Source organism: Homarus americanus, unplaced genomic scaffold (assembly GCF_018991925.1).
Source record: "Homarus americanus isolate GMGI-L3 unplaced genomic scaffold, GMGI_Hamer_2.0 scaffold13495, whole genome shotgun sequence".
Lineage (NCBI taxonomy): Eukaryota > Metazoa > Arthropoda > Malacostraca > Decapoda > Nephropidae > Homarus > Homarus americanus.
This window is the reverse complement of record NW_024727075.1, coordinates 1,395,153-1,410,366: the sequence shown is the minus strand read 5'-3', so window position 1 is coordinate 1,410,366 and position 15,214 is coordinate 1,395,153. Positions and strand designations below refer to the sequence as shown.

At 35.9% G+C, this 15,214-nt stretch overlaps 1 protein-coding gene across 2 annotated transcripts in view; it reads right to left on the bottom strand.

The window, feature by feature from the left end:
* Positions 1-15,214, bottom strand: part of LOC121865771 (cytoplasmic dynein 2 heavy chain 1-like) — a 91,608-nt gene that overhangs the window by 65,879 nt on the left and 10,515 nt on the right. For both annotated transcript variants that reach the window (XM_042365323.1, XM_042365324.1), the window contains exons 6-22: positions 14,946-15,072; positions 14,147-14,297; positions 11,381-12,068; positions 10,917-11,073; positions 10,272-10,464; positions 9,574-9,801; positions 8,964-9,196; positions 8,367-8,463; positions 8,003-8,211; positions 7,050-7,263; positions 5,433-5,666; positions 4,711-4,913; positions 3,737-3,933; positions 2,873-3,078; positions 1,366-1,563; positions 1,007-1,141; positions 710-900 (exon numbers count right to left, since the gene is read on the bottom strand). In XM_042365323.1, the coding sequence (XP_042221257.1) occupies positions 710-900; positions 1,007-1,141; positions 1,366-1,563; positions 2,873-3,078; positions 3,737-3,933; positions 4,711-4,913; positions 5,433-5,666; positions 7,050-7,263; positions 8,003-8,211; positions 8,367-8,463; positions 8,964-9,196; positions 9,574-9,801; positions 10,272-10,464; positions 10,917-11,073; positions 11,381-12,068; positions 14,147-14,297; positions 14,946-15,072 (3,661 nt within the window). The remainder of the gene's footprint in view (positions 1-709; positions 901-1,006; positions 1,142-1,365; positions 1,564-2,872; positions 3,079-3,736; positions 3,934-4,710; positions 4,914-5,432; positions 5,667-7,049; positions 7,264-8,002; positions 8,212-8,366; positions 8,464-8,963; positions 9,197-9,573; positions 9,802-10,271; positions 10,465-10,916; positions 11,074-11,380; positions 12,069-14,146; positions 14,298-14,945; positions 15,073-15,214) is intronic.

The window sequence follows — 15,214 nt, the reverse complement described above, 5'->3', positions numbered from 1 at the left end:
AGGTTAGTAGCAATTACAATGTCAATATTAGAACTTATTAGAGGAGATCTAATGACATTTAGTTTCTTAGTTTAAAAGCTGAGTTTCACCACGAAGAAGACAGAGCTACATTGTTAGAGAAAGCACTAGACAACCTCGCTACTCATTGACACACCTTTAATTTGGTTAAATATTAACAATACGAAAAAGAAAAAGAAACCAATAATTTTGTAACCCTTTATATCATGCCATATCTAGATACAACTCCATATAAAAACTGTTGGCAAGTAATGGACTCAGCCCTACGTGCCCAGTACTGGCAAAGAGTGCATAACAGAATTGCCTGACTGGTTAGTGAACTGACAAGTGGTAAAGATAAAGACACTAAGATGCTCACTGATTCAGAGTTCTTGGACAAAATTATGGGGTAAAGTTCACAAATGAAAGGGAAAAGGGTATGTTTGTTTCATGAATGTTGGTATTTCCAGTAATTTTATTTCTAATTACTCCTGTATTCTTTATGAATTAAGTAAAAGGGACAAATTCTACACAAGGTATGACCTTAGTTACTATTACTTGGAAATACTGTACCCTGGTACTGTATATATAGTCACATATTCAAAGTTCTGCTGTGAAGATACATAAATTGGGAGTTAATGTCCAACATGCATGTTTTAGAAATACTGTAGATGTTCAAGCAAGTGAGACAAACTGAAACTTTGCATCCTACCTGGCCAGTTGATCAAGCAGTGTAGCGAGTGTGTTGCGAATACCATTGATGCGACAGAGGGACACCACTTTGTTGTCTCTGGCAACATCTGACATGATGGATTTGAAGTCATCATCTACTCTTCGGAAACGACCCTGTTCATTGGGTAAAGCACCTCGGCCAAAAATGGGCTCCAGATATACCCATTTACGCTGTGTAATATAAAATATATCCGCTACCAAATCACGAACAGTAAAATTATTAGACAAAAAATCTTATGAACATGAACTTTAAATATTCAACTGTAGAAATCTTTACCTGAATCTGATTTAGATTGGTTAGATATTCATCCAGATCAGCTAGACGTTGTTCCCACACTCGAGCACGATCTGCAAATGCTGAAAAATATGTTGAATCCTTCAGGGACTGGAGCAGACTCTGATGATCCCCAACCTGTCAAAACACATTAGGATATCATTACTATTTAATTTACATAGCCCTCATAGGTGGTGCAGGTGTTGACCGTCATAAGATGGATCTACAGTATATACGATCAATCAGTTTTACAATTTTAAAAAATTAACACCATTTACTGCTATGTGATGGCTAAGGTCAGTTTCCTAAGGATACCTTAACTTTCAACCAATATAAAGACTAAGTTAAAGCGATCTTCTCACCTTGTTAATGATGTCCTTCCACTCTTTGATGAGCATGATCTGGTTGCCAGCCGAGTCTATGTGAGGAACAAGATTGAAACGAGCATCCACTTCCCACACATCCAGCTCTCCCAACGCTTGACGGATTACAATTTCACCTGCAGCTTTGGAATTCATCTCCTTCAATGCTTCATTATGTTGTAGTAGTGCATCACGCACCTAGAGAAATAAAGCATTTTGTTGAAATGTAGAAATCTAAAAGGAGATACTACAGTATATTAAATAACACAGTTTTATGGTAATTCATTAAGACAATTTATTAAAAACCTCTTTTTATAATCAGTGATTTCACATTATATTTTATGCAAGGTTTTTAATAAACATATACTGTACTATAAAACTACAAGAGCATAAGATTATGGACTTAATGAGATAATAGAGTACATCCAGTTCAGATGTCTGGGTTAATAAACACCTGACAGTGTTAGTCGTCTGGGTACATACAGAGCTGACAGCGTTAGTTGTATGTACAAAGCTGGTTGTTGTGGAAAATGAGGCTTCACATGAATGTGGCCCCTATACCCAAGAATTTGTTATCTCATTCAATTTGAAGAAACCATAATGTTTATTTTATACAAGAATTTAAAATTTCTCCAATAATGATTCATGTCAAAATTTAAGAATAACCAAATGAATGAATTTCCACATACTGGTCCTGTACAATATTTCTCTCTACTACACTATCTGTTCTCCCACTATCATGTAAGATGGATCAAGAGCTACTGAAATATTCAGAGACAAAACTAAAGATCAAGAGAAGTGGTACAATATAAGCATATGATCAGGGGAAGTGGTACAAGATAAGTGTATGATCAGGGAAAGTGTTACAAGATAAGTGTATGATCAGGGGAAGAGGTACATGAGAAGTGTATGATCAGAGGAAGTGGTGCAAGATAAGTGTATGATCAGGGGAAGTGGTAGATGAAAAGTGTATGATCAGGGGAAGTGGTAGATGAAAAGTGTATGATCAGGGGAAGTGGTAGATGAAAAGTGTATGATCAGGGGAAGTGGTAGATGAAAAGTGTGTGATCAGGGGAAGTGGTAGATGATAAGTGTGTGATCAGGGGAAGTGGTAGATGATAAGTGTAGAAAGTTAAAGGAAAAGACTAAAACAACAAGAAGATATATCAGATAATAAGAAGCTTGTGTGCCAGAAAATTCTTCATAACAATGTGTAAATTTCTGATAAATTACTACTTGTGAGATTATCCCATTATAGAGACAAAACTGTATTCTTTTCTCTATCACTGAAAATAATTTGAACTTCTTTTCAAGACTCACTCAAACAAGGATATCATTAAGAAATAGAAAAATCCCTTCCTCACTACCTATTCCAGTAACTCCATTTGATATCTACTTTGTCGTCACAGCTACACCCACATGCCAGCTGTGCCATGTGGTGTGGAATGGGTTAAATTGTTTTTACCAACATTAACAATAAGCTTCTATATGCTAAGACTTTGTTTACCTTCAAAAAATGGCCAAAAGTGAGTTTATCAACGGATAAATTAGTGGGTATCCCCAGCAGGCTGTACATCTCAATCCAGTGCTTCTCCGAAAATACTTCCCCACGTACATACTTCAATACAGGAATTATTGTTTTGTACTTTTCTAGTTCATGAATAAGACGTACAGTCACAGAAGTTGTTTCTCCAGATAACCGCAGCTTTTCACCTGGAATACAAAACAAACTATATATGCTAAATATAGTTCTAAAAAATATATCAACATACTGTGATGTACTTCTTGATCCGGGTAATAACTACATACACAAACCTGCTAGACACAAAGCAGGTTTGTGTAATAGTTTTTTTAATCAAAGAAGTCATTTCCTGCTCTAGTAGAGTGGCCAGAAGTAAGAATATCATGTCACCATTCACTCTCTCTAACTGCTATAATATAATACATAAAATATTACCAGTTCTAAATTATTCATGCCTCCTCTAGTTGAACAAAAGAATGATTCAAATTACAGGAATGTTTATGGGAATTCAGCTTTACCTGAGGACCCTAAGACCGGTCCATACCCTGGTCCAGAGCCCTAGTTACCAACTGTGTTGATGATCTAACTTACTAATTCTTGCTATTCAAGCATGCACTACTAAATTTATTTGATAACAAACTGTCATAACTTTATGAAAAGTAAGTTTACTAAGGTAGCAATCTTTCTTTTTCTACTCTATGTCTTAGCCTTTTCCTGTCTTACATCACTCTTCCCTCTTATCCCTCTTTCTTTGAGATTTCTGGATCCATCAATCCACCTCACAAAGTGGGAGAGGAGGAATGATAACTGATAGATAGAAAAGGTTTTCCACAGTACATTTCAACTCACCCCAATTGTTTAAAAACTCCTCAAATTTATATGTTTTACTTCGAAAAACAATCCATTCTTCATCAGAAAATTCTTGCATGCTGGTGTTGAATTCATCAAACAAGCCCCAAGTTTGTTCATGCTTATTTAAGTCTGCTTCAATGCCATCGATTTCAGGAAAGAATGGTTCCCCCATGTTGAAGTGCTCATAGTCCTTTCTGTAAACAAAGTGATTCAATTTATTCCTTGACAAGAACCTACACCACAATATGGTAGTTTCAATAATTTAAACACATGGAACTAAACAGCTGTTAAAAAAATAAATACAGCAGTATTTGCTTAATCTGCTGTAATCTGTTTACTTCCTCCATTTCATAGTTTTACCATTGTATCTGCTACACATAGCAGGGGTCCTGTTAAAGCATAGTATCGTACGAAAGGTACCCCACTACAAAGGAGTGCAACACTAAATCTAGTGAAACAGATTAACTGTTTTAAGAAATTGATCATGACAATGTGTGTGCGTTTTTTCTCGAGTACTGTAGTTTCTACATTTCTGTAGATTTTGCACAAAATCATTAGTTATTTAATTTATGTTATGCCACACTAATTAATGGAATACAACTTCTTGTAACCAAGTTATCTTGTGGAATTCTGCATTTCTCATCACCATAAGTGTTAGTCATTGGCCTTAAAGAAATTCATCCACCATCCTTAATGCACATTCAAAAAGGGTTTATGAAAACAGTGAAGGAAGGTATGAACACAATAATAATCACTCTGTCTATCTATTTATGCAAAACAAGAAGCATGAAAATACTCACTACCATCCAAAATATTATGCTTAAGGACCTATACACCTAAAAGCAGATTTTTTGGAACTGAAATGAATGGGTTGAAATTTTCAGATGGAGAACAGACAGACACACATACTATGAATGGCCAACTTTCATCTCACAGGTTAAATTTCTGTTGTTAGCACACAAGTCACTTGCCTCAAGCTGTCTCGTGTCTCCATGAGCTGGTTCCACTCCAGGCGTTTCTCTGCTATAAAAGAGATGGCTGCCTGCATATTGTCAACATCACCATCCACCTTATCCTCTTGTGGACGAAGCTGAAACCACCTCATTCCAAACTTCTCTACCTCACTGTTGAAGCTGTTAGTTTGGCTCTCCAGATTACCTTTAATAGCTTCAATCTGTGATGGAGAAATGTTGAGGTAGCCATCACAAAAGGACATATGACTCCGACAAATCTCTGAACAAACTAAACTATCAATGAAGGTGTTTTATGCCCACACCAATATTTTACAAGTCAATTAGAGGTCATATATTTGTCAATAAAGTTACAAAAAATGCTGATTACCAAAAAACATCACATATGTAATTTGAAGCCTAACTCAGCATTAAAGGAGGGATACTATTCCTCCAGCCGGCATGAAACACACATTATTTTTGCAAATGCTCTACCACTAAGCCACAGTCACTTATACATGAATAAGTAGATAATTAATTATATTAGTTCATCTGTGTGAATATATGTGTATGGTATTAATCTTTAATTCAGCCATTTCCTATCTTTCTCTACTCTATTGGGGAACCACACTCTCAAGCCATTTCTACCCATTCATAAGGATTCTGCATTCCTTTATCCACCTTCATACACAAAGTGTGATATAAGTAAATATAAAACATTACATACAGTACAGTTGGCCTACCTGTTTTGCAACAATTTGTTCATGATTCTCCATGAGGGTCTTGAAATTATCCCACTGCATGGTGACTCGGGACACCTGCTCCACTCTCTCCTTCGTCCAGCTGGCTAAAGTCTTGTTCTTGCGTTCTGCTTCATTGAATAGCTCTACCATTTCTTCAGTTAGCTTTGCATATTCTGCATGCTTGTTGCTTGCATTAGCAATCTCTTCTACAGTTTGTGGTTGTCTCTTGAGAACCTGTCATTGTAAAGTATGAAATGGCTTCAATACATCATGAAAATACTGTACTGAACATTACATTTGTTTTCTGATTCTTCATTATCATTAGTAAGAAGGAATATAAACAAAACAAAAATGTAAAAATTTCTGAAGGCAACTAAAAGAAAAAATAATTGGCAATTCCTTCACAGCTGGCAATTCATATACATTTATTCCTCTATTCTTGAAAGCTCTTTGTAGTAGGTAGTAGGCAGCTACCAAACAGGGAGGTATAGTACTAACGCCTGGGAAGATAGTGGAAGCATAACGTGTTGTCTAATGGTAGACCCTGCTGCTATATGGCATCACAAAAATTGTGACCAAGTCCCAGGTTGCTGATCTGACTTTCTGCCTCATTTACACAATTGCAGGGTATCAATTGTTTCTCTTACTTTGATAACTCAACATACATATACGGTATTGCTTCTCACTATTGATCTTTTTTCATTTTTGCATTTCTTTATGGTTCTTTATTATTACTGTATTATTATTATTATTATTATTATTATTATTATTATTATTATTATTATTATCATTAGTGTTATTATTATTATTATTATTATTATTATTATCATTAGTGTTATTATTATTATTATTATTATTATCATTATTGTTTTATTATTTTATTGACAAAAGCAAATTCCCATTAAAAGAACTCTGTCAAGGCCCATTTCATACCACATGCTGCAAGGTTTTCTGGAAGTTGTTCCATTCTTTGTTTATACAGTACAGTACATTGTATTTATAGGTTTTACTTATTTTACAATTACAGTACTGCACAGGAATCATAAAATGTCTTAAAGATATTGAATTTAGTCAATAAATTGAACATTGGAAAATAATAAGGTTTAGAGGTGGAAGGGCCACTGAAAAACTTAATCTGCTCACCAAATTTTACGACACCCAATGCAGTTTTGGTATTGTAAAACAAACAAGCATGAAAACAATATTCACTTGTTAATGGCAGAACAGGCCATGAAGAGGGAGAAGTAAAGACATATACAGTACAGTAGCTTGTGATCACTTAGCAGTACAGTATTTCACTATACATATTTGCCATTAAAAGCAACTTTTTGCTCCTGTTTAGACAGTAGACCCCTGTTATATCACGTATCAGACTCGTTAATGGGTATTTCTAGTGTGCTTCTGTACAGTAACACAAACACCTCCACACCTTGCTTTTGTAACACACACACCCACAGGTATATGGTATCTATCATACTGCAATTTTATAAAGTATGTACTCCTAAGTTTTCTTTCATCATTAGCTAGTATTATTTCCATGCATATGAATGTAAAAATTGCAAGAAACCCAAAAGCATCTTAATTTAAGATACAGTACTGTATAACATAACCACTCACGTCAATGGCATCCTCTGTAAACTTTTCAATGGTGTTGATATCTTTTATGATTGCATTATGAAGTGACTGTACAAGGATGTCCCAGTAACGACGATTCATTATCTCTAACTCCACTCTGAGAGGTTGAAAACTTATGCTGAAGCAGTCTATCCTCTCCTCTGTACCTGGTAATTTTCCAATCTCTTGACCCTTTGCTTTTGATGCTCGGAAGTTTCTGAAAGATAGAGAGAAATTTCAGGTAAAAAATTTTATATGAATTATTAAAACAATACTGTACTGTATAAAAAATCCAAGGCAATCACAGCACTGTCATAATTTATGTACCAACATGAATAATCTTAAAACTGAGGAAGACTTAAGGTTACAGGTAAAGTGTACTGAGTGTTAAGGTCAAGTGTAGAATACAGGCATGCATAAAATAATTTTGTATCAAGCTGACTGACTACATAGCTAATGTACTGTACAGCATATGTAAATGAGTGGATTAGTATATTTCATAAAAAGTTTTATTCTTATCTACCAATAGATTAATGAACCACTTTTATGATTTTGATTTTTATCAATTCACCACTTATCAGCTTACAAGCCATTCAGGTCTATACTCTGTTACTTTGTTAGGATCTTTATTGTCCGGTGGTAGTACAGGAAGAACCTGTAGTACCCGGAGAAGACCTTCACTGCTTGGTAGGGTCACTCACGATAACACTTCTTGCATATTACCCAGGACTAAGGATACAGTTGAGAGATATATGAGGAATTCAAAGTGAAGTTTACACAAGTTTATGTTCCCAGATGGTGTGTCAAAAGTCAAGGTGACTATTAACATTCAAATATCAATGATACAGCATTTCAATTTGGGGAACAATACTTGGTTACACCAACTTCATGTTTATAAGATTGTCTTTATGTTGTGAACCAGAAAGAAACCATTAGAATCATGTGCACATCCTTACCGGTCCCAGTCTTCAGCGGTTCTACAATATTTCTCAACCAGCTGTTCCACATCACAAGAACCAAGAGCACATAAATCTGCAAAACGTTCTTTGATATTCTCTAGTCTTTCAAACAATTCTTCTGCTCGTTGAAATAACTGTGAGAAGCGATGAGCATTACGGTCCACAATGGTTGGGAACACTGGATGTTCATTCACCTCATTAACACCCTATGAAATACAAATACAATACACTTCAGATAGCATTCAACAACACAATAATCTTTGTATATTTCCATATTAGTACACCTTTTCAATAATTACCGGTAATCAAATGCCCCTTAGTTATTTTTATGTAGAAGGAAAGGTTAAAAGAATCACAATACCTTAAATTGGAATGGGATGGCCAGGAAACGTTTCAACTGTCCATAATATTTCATGCGAATTTCTTCCATTGGCGGAAGAAACTGAAGCCTCTGCTGTCTGCAAGCCATTAATTTACAAATAATATACCATAAAAAGTTGAGAATCACACTTAATTACACATATACAATAACTACCTAGCTATCTTATTACTCAATACAACCAGGTCAGTTGAGTAAGATGACCAGTATCATCTGTGTAATTATCTGTGCAAGTGTGTGCATCCACAGCATAACTCTAGAAAACAGAGAGGAACCTGTCAGGCATGGCAGTGCATCAGGTGTGCTGGTGTGTCACGTAACTATCCACAAGACAAGAATAATTTACACAGACAACAATTCCAGACAAAATACTTCAAGTATAATATCAAAGACAAGTACCGTAACAATCATACTTTAAATTGTTCTTCAATGAATGAAACATCAACGTTAAGTCCATATTTTACTGAGGGGTTATAAGAGAGGTACCCAACTAGCACCCATCTTAATTATTTGTTTATATACACACTCTCATACAGAGGTTCCAAATAGATAACAATAAGCCAGTGTCATTACACACACCTGAATGTGATTTCCACCTTCAACTCTGGCAGGTGTTGGTTGAGAGCTTCAAGACCCAACTGATACTGATGTTCCAAAGCCTTGTACAACTGGCGATCCCAGTGAGAGCACCAAGATTTCTGGTCAGCAAAGCCTTTTTCCTGTAGCTGATGCATTATGGATCGCATCTCCTTCAGTAACTCCTTCCACTTAGACTGGTGACGCAACAAATCTGTGTTCATGAGCGCCAATACCTGGTAATAACAAATCTTTCATTAACTTTCTTAGCAATCAAACTGATTAATTGTTAATAAAGACAATGGTCCTGAAAGCCTCAAACAATGACATGGCCACTTGTATAAGACTCCTAGATACCTTAACTTTCCCACTCCCCACTTCACTTCATTACATGGCAGTGACGGCACTCTGTAAAATGCCTTTAAATATATATGCGGGCTTAATTTTTCTTTTCTGGGGTAATTTCAATAAATTGGGATAATTTGATATTTCAGGTTAATTCGATCAACCTAGAGCACTGAAGATGTCAAATTTGTAAGGGTTTAGTGAACTACCTCTCTATCATTACTGTAATTACCTATATACTGTACTACCAGACCATGATTGCACTCACCCTCTCTTTGATCAAGAGATGGCACTGGGCCAGTTGTTTGTTCTCTTGAGCCAGTCTCTTTGTGGCAATCTTAAGCTTGGCTATATAAGCATCTAGCTGCTCAGTGTTGGACCAGGTGATGGTGGTCTGCTCCTGTACCAGACCTGAGAGCGCAAGTGCTGCCTCCAGCATCATTGGCCTCTGCGACGGGATCATCTGGTCTCCTATTGTGTTGTGGAAATTGGCGATCTGAAAATATATTTTGCCTTTATAATTGATAAGAATACAAAAATAATGTCACACTATACAATACCCCATAAAGTATATTTTGAGTATATATTAAAACTGCAAAAAACTATGATGGATATTTAAAAAATGGGATATGGCTCTTGGGATGAGGATAAACAGAGGTACAGTTGAATGAAGAAGTTTAATAAGAACATGATCTGGGTATGAAGGAAGAGTAAACAAAGAAGAATGTATGAAAATTTATACTGAAAGAAAAAATGCAAGCATAAGAACACAGAAATACAGTTGATAAAGTGGATAAGGATTGACAAGTATGTATGGGAAATAGACGTCACTACAGTATCTCTATTTCTTTGTTTCTCTCTTGAGGAGGCACAGTAAGGGAAGGTTTTGTACAGGCTTCAACAGTGTGAAAGGTCAATAAGGTACCAAGAGACAAGGGGCTAGAAATCCTCAAAAAATATTCTTACCTCCTCCAAGGCTTTGGCCTGCTTCACAAATTTTTGGGCAAGCTTTGCCATTTTGATGATATTTGGATGAATATTATGTCCCAGGATGGAGAGTTGACTAACTTCCCTCACCAGACCCACCAGACGTGGGTTATAATTCACTCGCAAAAGTCTACCTTTACTGAAGGACAACACAGGTGAGTCCGTTGCCAGGCTGAAATAATACAAAATCATCAGCATTAGGAACACATAATCCATATAACAGAATAACAGTGAAAATTATTAAAATTGAAAGTCATTTATCTATCTACAGTACTGAATAATTTTTACTCCTCAAGAAAAGGCACAAATGGTATGGGAGTGGTGCAAGACAATGGAAAAGACTGATATAGAAAGAAAAAGTTTCCACATGCACATCCTTATATTCATAACTTGCCTATCTATAATCTGCAGATTTCATACTGACTGAATTCATATTCATTTTTACATAACAGTGGTAGTACATTGATTATGTGTTACAGACTAATGAGGAGGAGGCCATTAAAGGAAATCTTTATGGCTGCCACTCTGACCAGTAAGAGAGGTTGGAAGCTGGTCATATACAGTACTGTTATATGGGCATACTTTGGTTAAAAACATACTGAATACAAAATGTAATAAAGGTACCTAAGTTCTTGTGTGTCTATCATATGTAGCATTTCTCGAGACCATGAGTTAAACTGGTCATTGTGGTACTCCTCCAGCTCCACACAAAATTCACCAATGTTCCGCTTCAGTTCCTCATAGCCAATCAAGTCCATCAATAAGGTATCTGCTGTTTTACCTGTGAAAAAAAAAATAATGAGGAAGCCTTAAATTATTACTGTACTGTAAAATGCATGAGTAGTTAGCAATGACTAGAAATTTTGCACTTGAAGATGTAGGGTGTTCAATGAGTTTACATACCAAGCTACTTTATATAAAGGAAGTCTATGACAACAATACATAGTACAGATGTAATTAGTAGGAGATACCAGTACAGTACTGTAATAGGAGGCTGACCAGTGCAGATGAATTACAATTAGGGTTCTGTATTAAGAAAGGGAGAATTCAAAAGTTTCAGAACATCAGGCACAGTCGTAACCACTTACCAATATCCAGGACCTTTGCATGAATAGGTTTGACCCAATAGATATTGCTGACCACCTCTGGAACATTTGTCATTCGCCTAGGTCCATTGACTGATGTGTTGTTAAAGTCTGCTTGAGTTGCTCTGACATAGCTGCTAAGTTCACTTAATAACATTTCTCGTTCAGCTACAAGTTCCTTTTGGATACTGTCTCGTTTGATCAGTTCCTTATATCGCTTAAACTCTTGCATAAGCTGGTAAGCACTTGAATTCATATTTCGGAGCTGAGCTCTTAGCTTACCAGCAATTCGTTGTTCTGCAGGTTTCAAGGAATTTTCAAATTGCCGCACTGCTGCCTGCCATAATGGCTCTGTGTACGGATTGTACTGTACTGGTTTTAAACCTGTAAATGGTTTAAAGGCCTCTGCAGTTTTGAGGTCCTCCTGTTCACTAAGAGATAACAGCCTTGTTAGTTGTTTGTGCAAGGTGCGTAGACTAAGTATCTCATTTAGGCGTTTTGAAACATTCTTGCAATAATCTGGAATGAATGGTTTGCCTTCCCACATCTGATCTGCCACACTTTTCCAAAACATAGAAGTAAGTTTGTGACAGGTGTCAACCCAGCGGTCACAGATGGAGATGCCTTCAGAAAGACTTTTCTCCACTTGATTGTACTGTCCACCCCAAATATCCTCTTCTCCAACTTTGCTCTGAAGTTATAATTAAAATATCCATAATTTACACAATGAAAAATTATATGTATATAAAGAGAATTTTCATTCTTTCATGTACTTCCCATTATAAAGCAAGCTTGTCAAAATCAAGAGCAATCACAAAGACTTTTCCTACCATCTGTTTTCATTCATTCAATCTTAATACTGTAACAGATGTGTTCAACTGAGGTACATTATGCAACTCATGAAAAAGCCCTAGTTTTCCATTTGGTTCACCTCTACACTATTTCTACAACATAACTGACAAAAATGCAGCGAAGTTCATGCTAAAAGTCATAAAGGTCTAAGATATGCTTTCTCATATTCAAATTTGTGTTTATCAAGTCATTTCCAAAACAAAAAAATATTATCAATCTCACCATTCTTGGAGGCATGAATACAGTACATTTTAATATATATTTAGCCGAGAGAGATGACTACCTACCCCACTAAAACCTTGTCTTAATTGTCAATCCTCTTTATCTACTGCTACTGAAGTGGGTGTGTGTAATAATAATAATAATAATAAAAGGTTTATTAATAGAGTTGCAGCCGGTGGCTGAAAATATAGACTTACATTTGATTTAGACATAATGATATAATATGCATTGAATACATTTACAGGGCTGTACAGTACATAAATCAGGAGTTGTTTATTATTTTAACAATAGATGGGATGGTGCTATTTTTATATCTATCGGTGTGTGTGTGTGTGTGTGTAATGAAAATACTGTAATAATAACGGTTTACTGAAAAAGGAGCAGCAACCAAAAGTCTGAAAATATACATGTTGTAACATGGAGGGGGGAGGGGGTCATTTAACAAAAGCAATCATCAAAAAAAATGAAAGGGATATAAAGTAAACAGTGGATGGCAGGGGATTATGGATAATCTTCTTGATGACAGTACAATACAATATTCAGGATCAGGTCAGTGGGCCCCGTATCTGTTCCTGAATACAGTACTGTCATCAAGATTATCCCTCATCCCCACTCTACCCCAACTCAGGAGACATGTCATGTGACCTGATTCCTTTGTTCTAGGTCTTTCTCCCTTGCTTTGCTCTGTTAGTTGGCTGAAGAGGGTCCTAATATACCAGATCCAAAATTTCATCTTTTATTTCTCCAATGTGGGTTTTTACTTCATTTACCAGTGCAACCCTTACACTTTCAGAACATCATCTACATATCATCTTGCCTCACAATGTGTTACATACATTTAATTATTACTGTATTATTGTAATGATGCGCACTTGGAGCACAGAATCCCCAGTTTTTCCAACTTCCCTCCCGAATTTTTCCCAGAGAGTTGAAGATCGCTAAATCGAAAATTGACAATCATTAATAACAAAGGGTGTTAAAAATTTTAAATCGCTAAACCAAAATATTAATATGTGAGCGATCACTAAACGAGATACCTGTACCCAGAAAAATTCCGGGGATATGCAATTTTTTTTCAAGGATGAGAAAATTTGTCTCCATATCTGGAAATCTCTCTCACTCAGAATGAACATGCATCAATTATTCTGGCTAATAGAAAGATTACTGAAATAATGAAATATGCTAAAATAAAGCAGATTTTTTACTAACACTATGCTTAGTTGATTTCTCAAATTTATTCAATTATTCTTTAACCCTTGAAATGTTATTAAGTCTACAAATAAGCTTTAATGTACTATCATCCTCCAACATACTCCTCAAACTCAACTTAAGACAAGCACAGTACTGTACACTCATCACTCACACTGCCATCACGCACACAGTAACTCAGCCAGTTTACTCTCATGTAATACTCTAGTACAGTATGTGGAAAATTAAACAAAGGAAATTTGTTCTGTATTCTTATATTTCATATGTTAATTATGTTTAATGAAGGTGTAGAGTTGTAAGAGAAAGTGTTTATTTAATTATACTTATTATCATTATGTACTGTACTACACTAAAAAAATAAATAAAAAACATGTTTTGTAGCATTTTAAAACATTTTGGGGGACTCTTTTTTTTACACAAATGTATCTTCTCTCTAATAATGAGTGTCTATCAGAAAATACATTACACCTGAATGATGAAACATACCTGTACATAGAGAGACAGTTGATTAGCTATGACACCCAACAAGTGTGACATACGAGCCTGGGGGAAGTCAAACCTCCACAATTCATCCAAACAGTTCTGAGCATTTTCCAAGATGTCTTCAGCATCCACCATGGCAACAGCATCCAACCCACTGTAAGAGAACTTAATAAATACCAGTACAGTACAGGTATCTCTAGTTACGAATGGGCTAGGTTCCAAAAAGCTGTTTATCAGGAGAATTTTCATATCTTGAATTGAAAAATGGGAAAAATAGGGTTCAGTTCCCAATGACAAAAATACCCCAATATCACACCCCCAAAACTACGAAATCGGCTCATAAACAAGAAAAAACTACCTAACTAATGATAAATAGTACACAGCTACTATAATTTACTACCCAACACATTAAAAACAAATTAAATACTATCTAAAAGAAAATATGCAGATAAAAAGAATTAAGGAAGAGCTAAATTGAAGTTTAACACAGCCAGCCACCAGCGGCACCATTTGCATAGATGCTGGCTGCTTTACACTTGGCTGCCTTCAAGCCTCGCCTAGCAACTAGCCCGGCTGCCTCTGCTGACCCACAACGCTCCCTTTCCATATATTTTCTATAAAAATTCCATTGAATTTACCTATATGTAATGTATTTTATGGGGCAGAGAGAGGCTGGGGAACATAACTAGCGTATTTTATCTATTTCTTATGGGGAAAATTGATTCTGTTTACGTTGTTTCTGTTAACGCTGTGTTTTTCAAGAACGTAACCACGACGTTAAGCGAGGACTTACTGTACTCACCTGAATTCTTTGGAGACTGGTTCAAGACAATGGTAAAAACTCTGCGCCATTTCTTTTTCCTCACGGCTCATAGGATTGTTGGCAGTGTCGGCCCAGTAGTCAGTTTCGTCCTTGAAGCTCAAGATCCCTGCCATGCATAAAACGAATTACACATTATCAGGAATTACCTGGGCTTAGTACTTTATATTCACTAAATTTCAAAATAAATTTTATGCACAGAGAAAAAGTGAGTGTCAGTGTGTGTGTGTGTGTGTGTAAGAGAGTAGTCA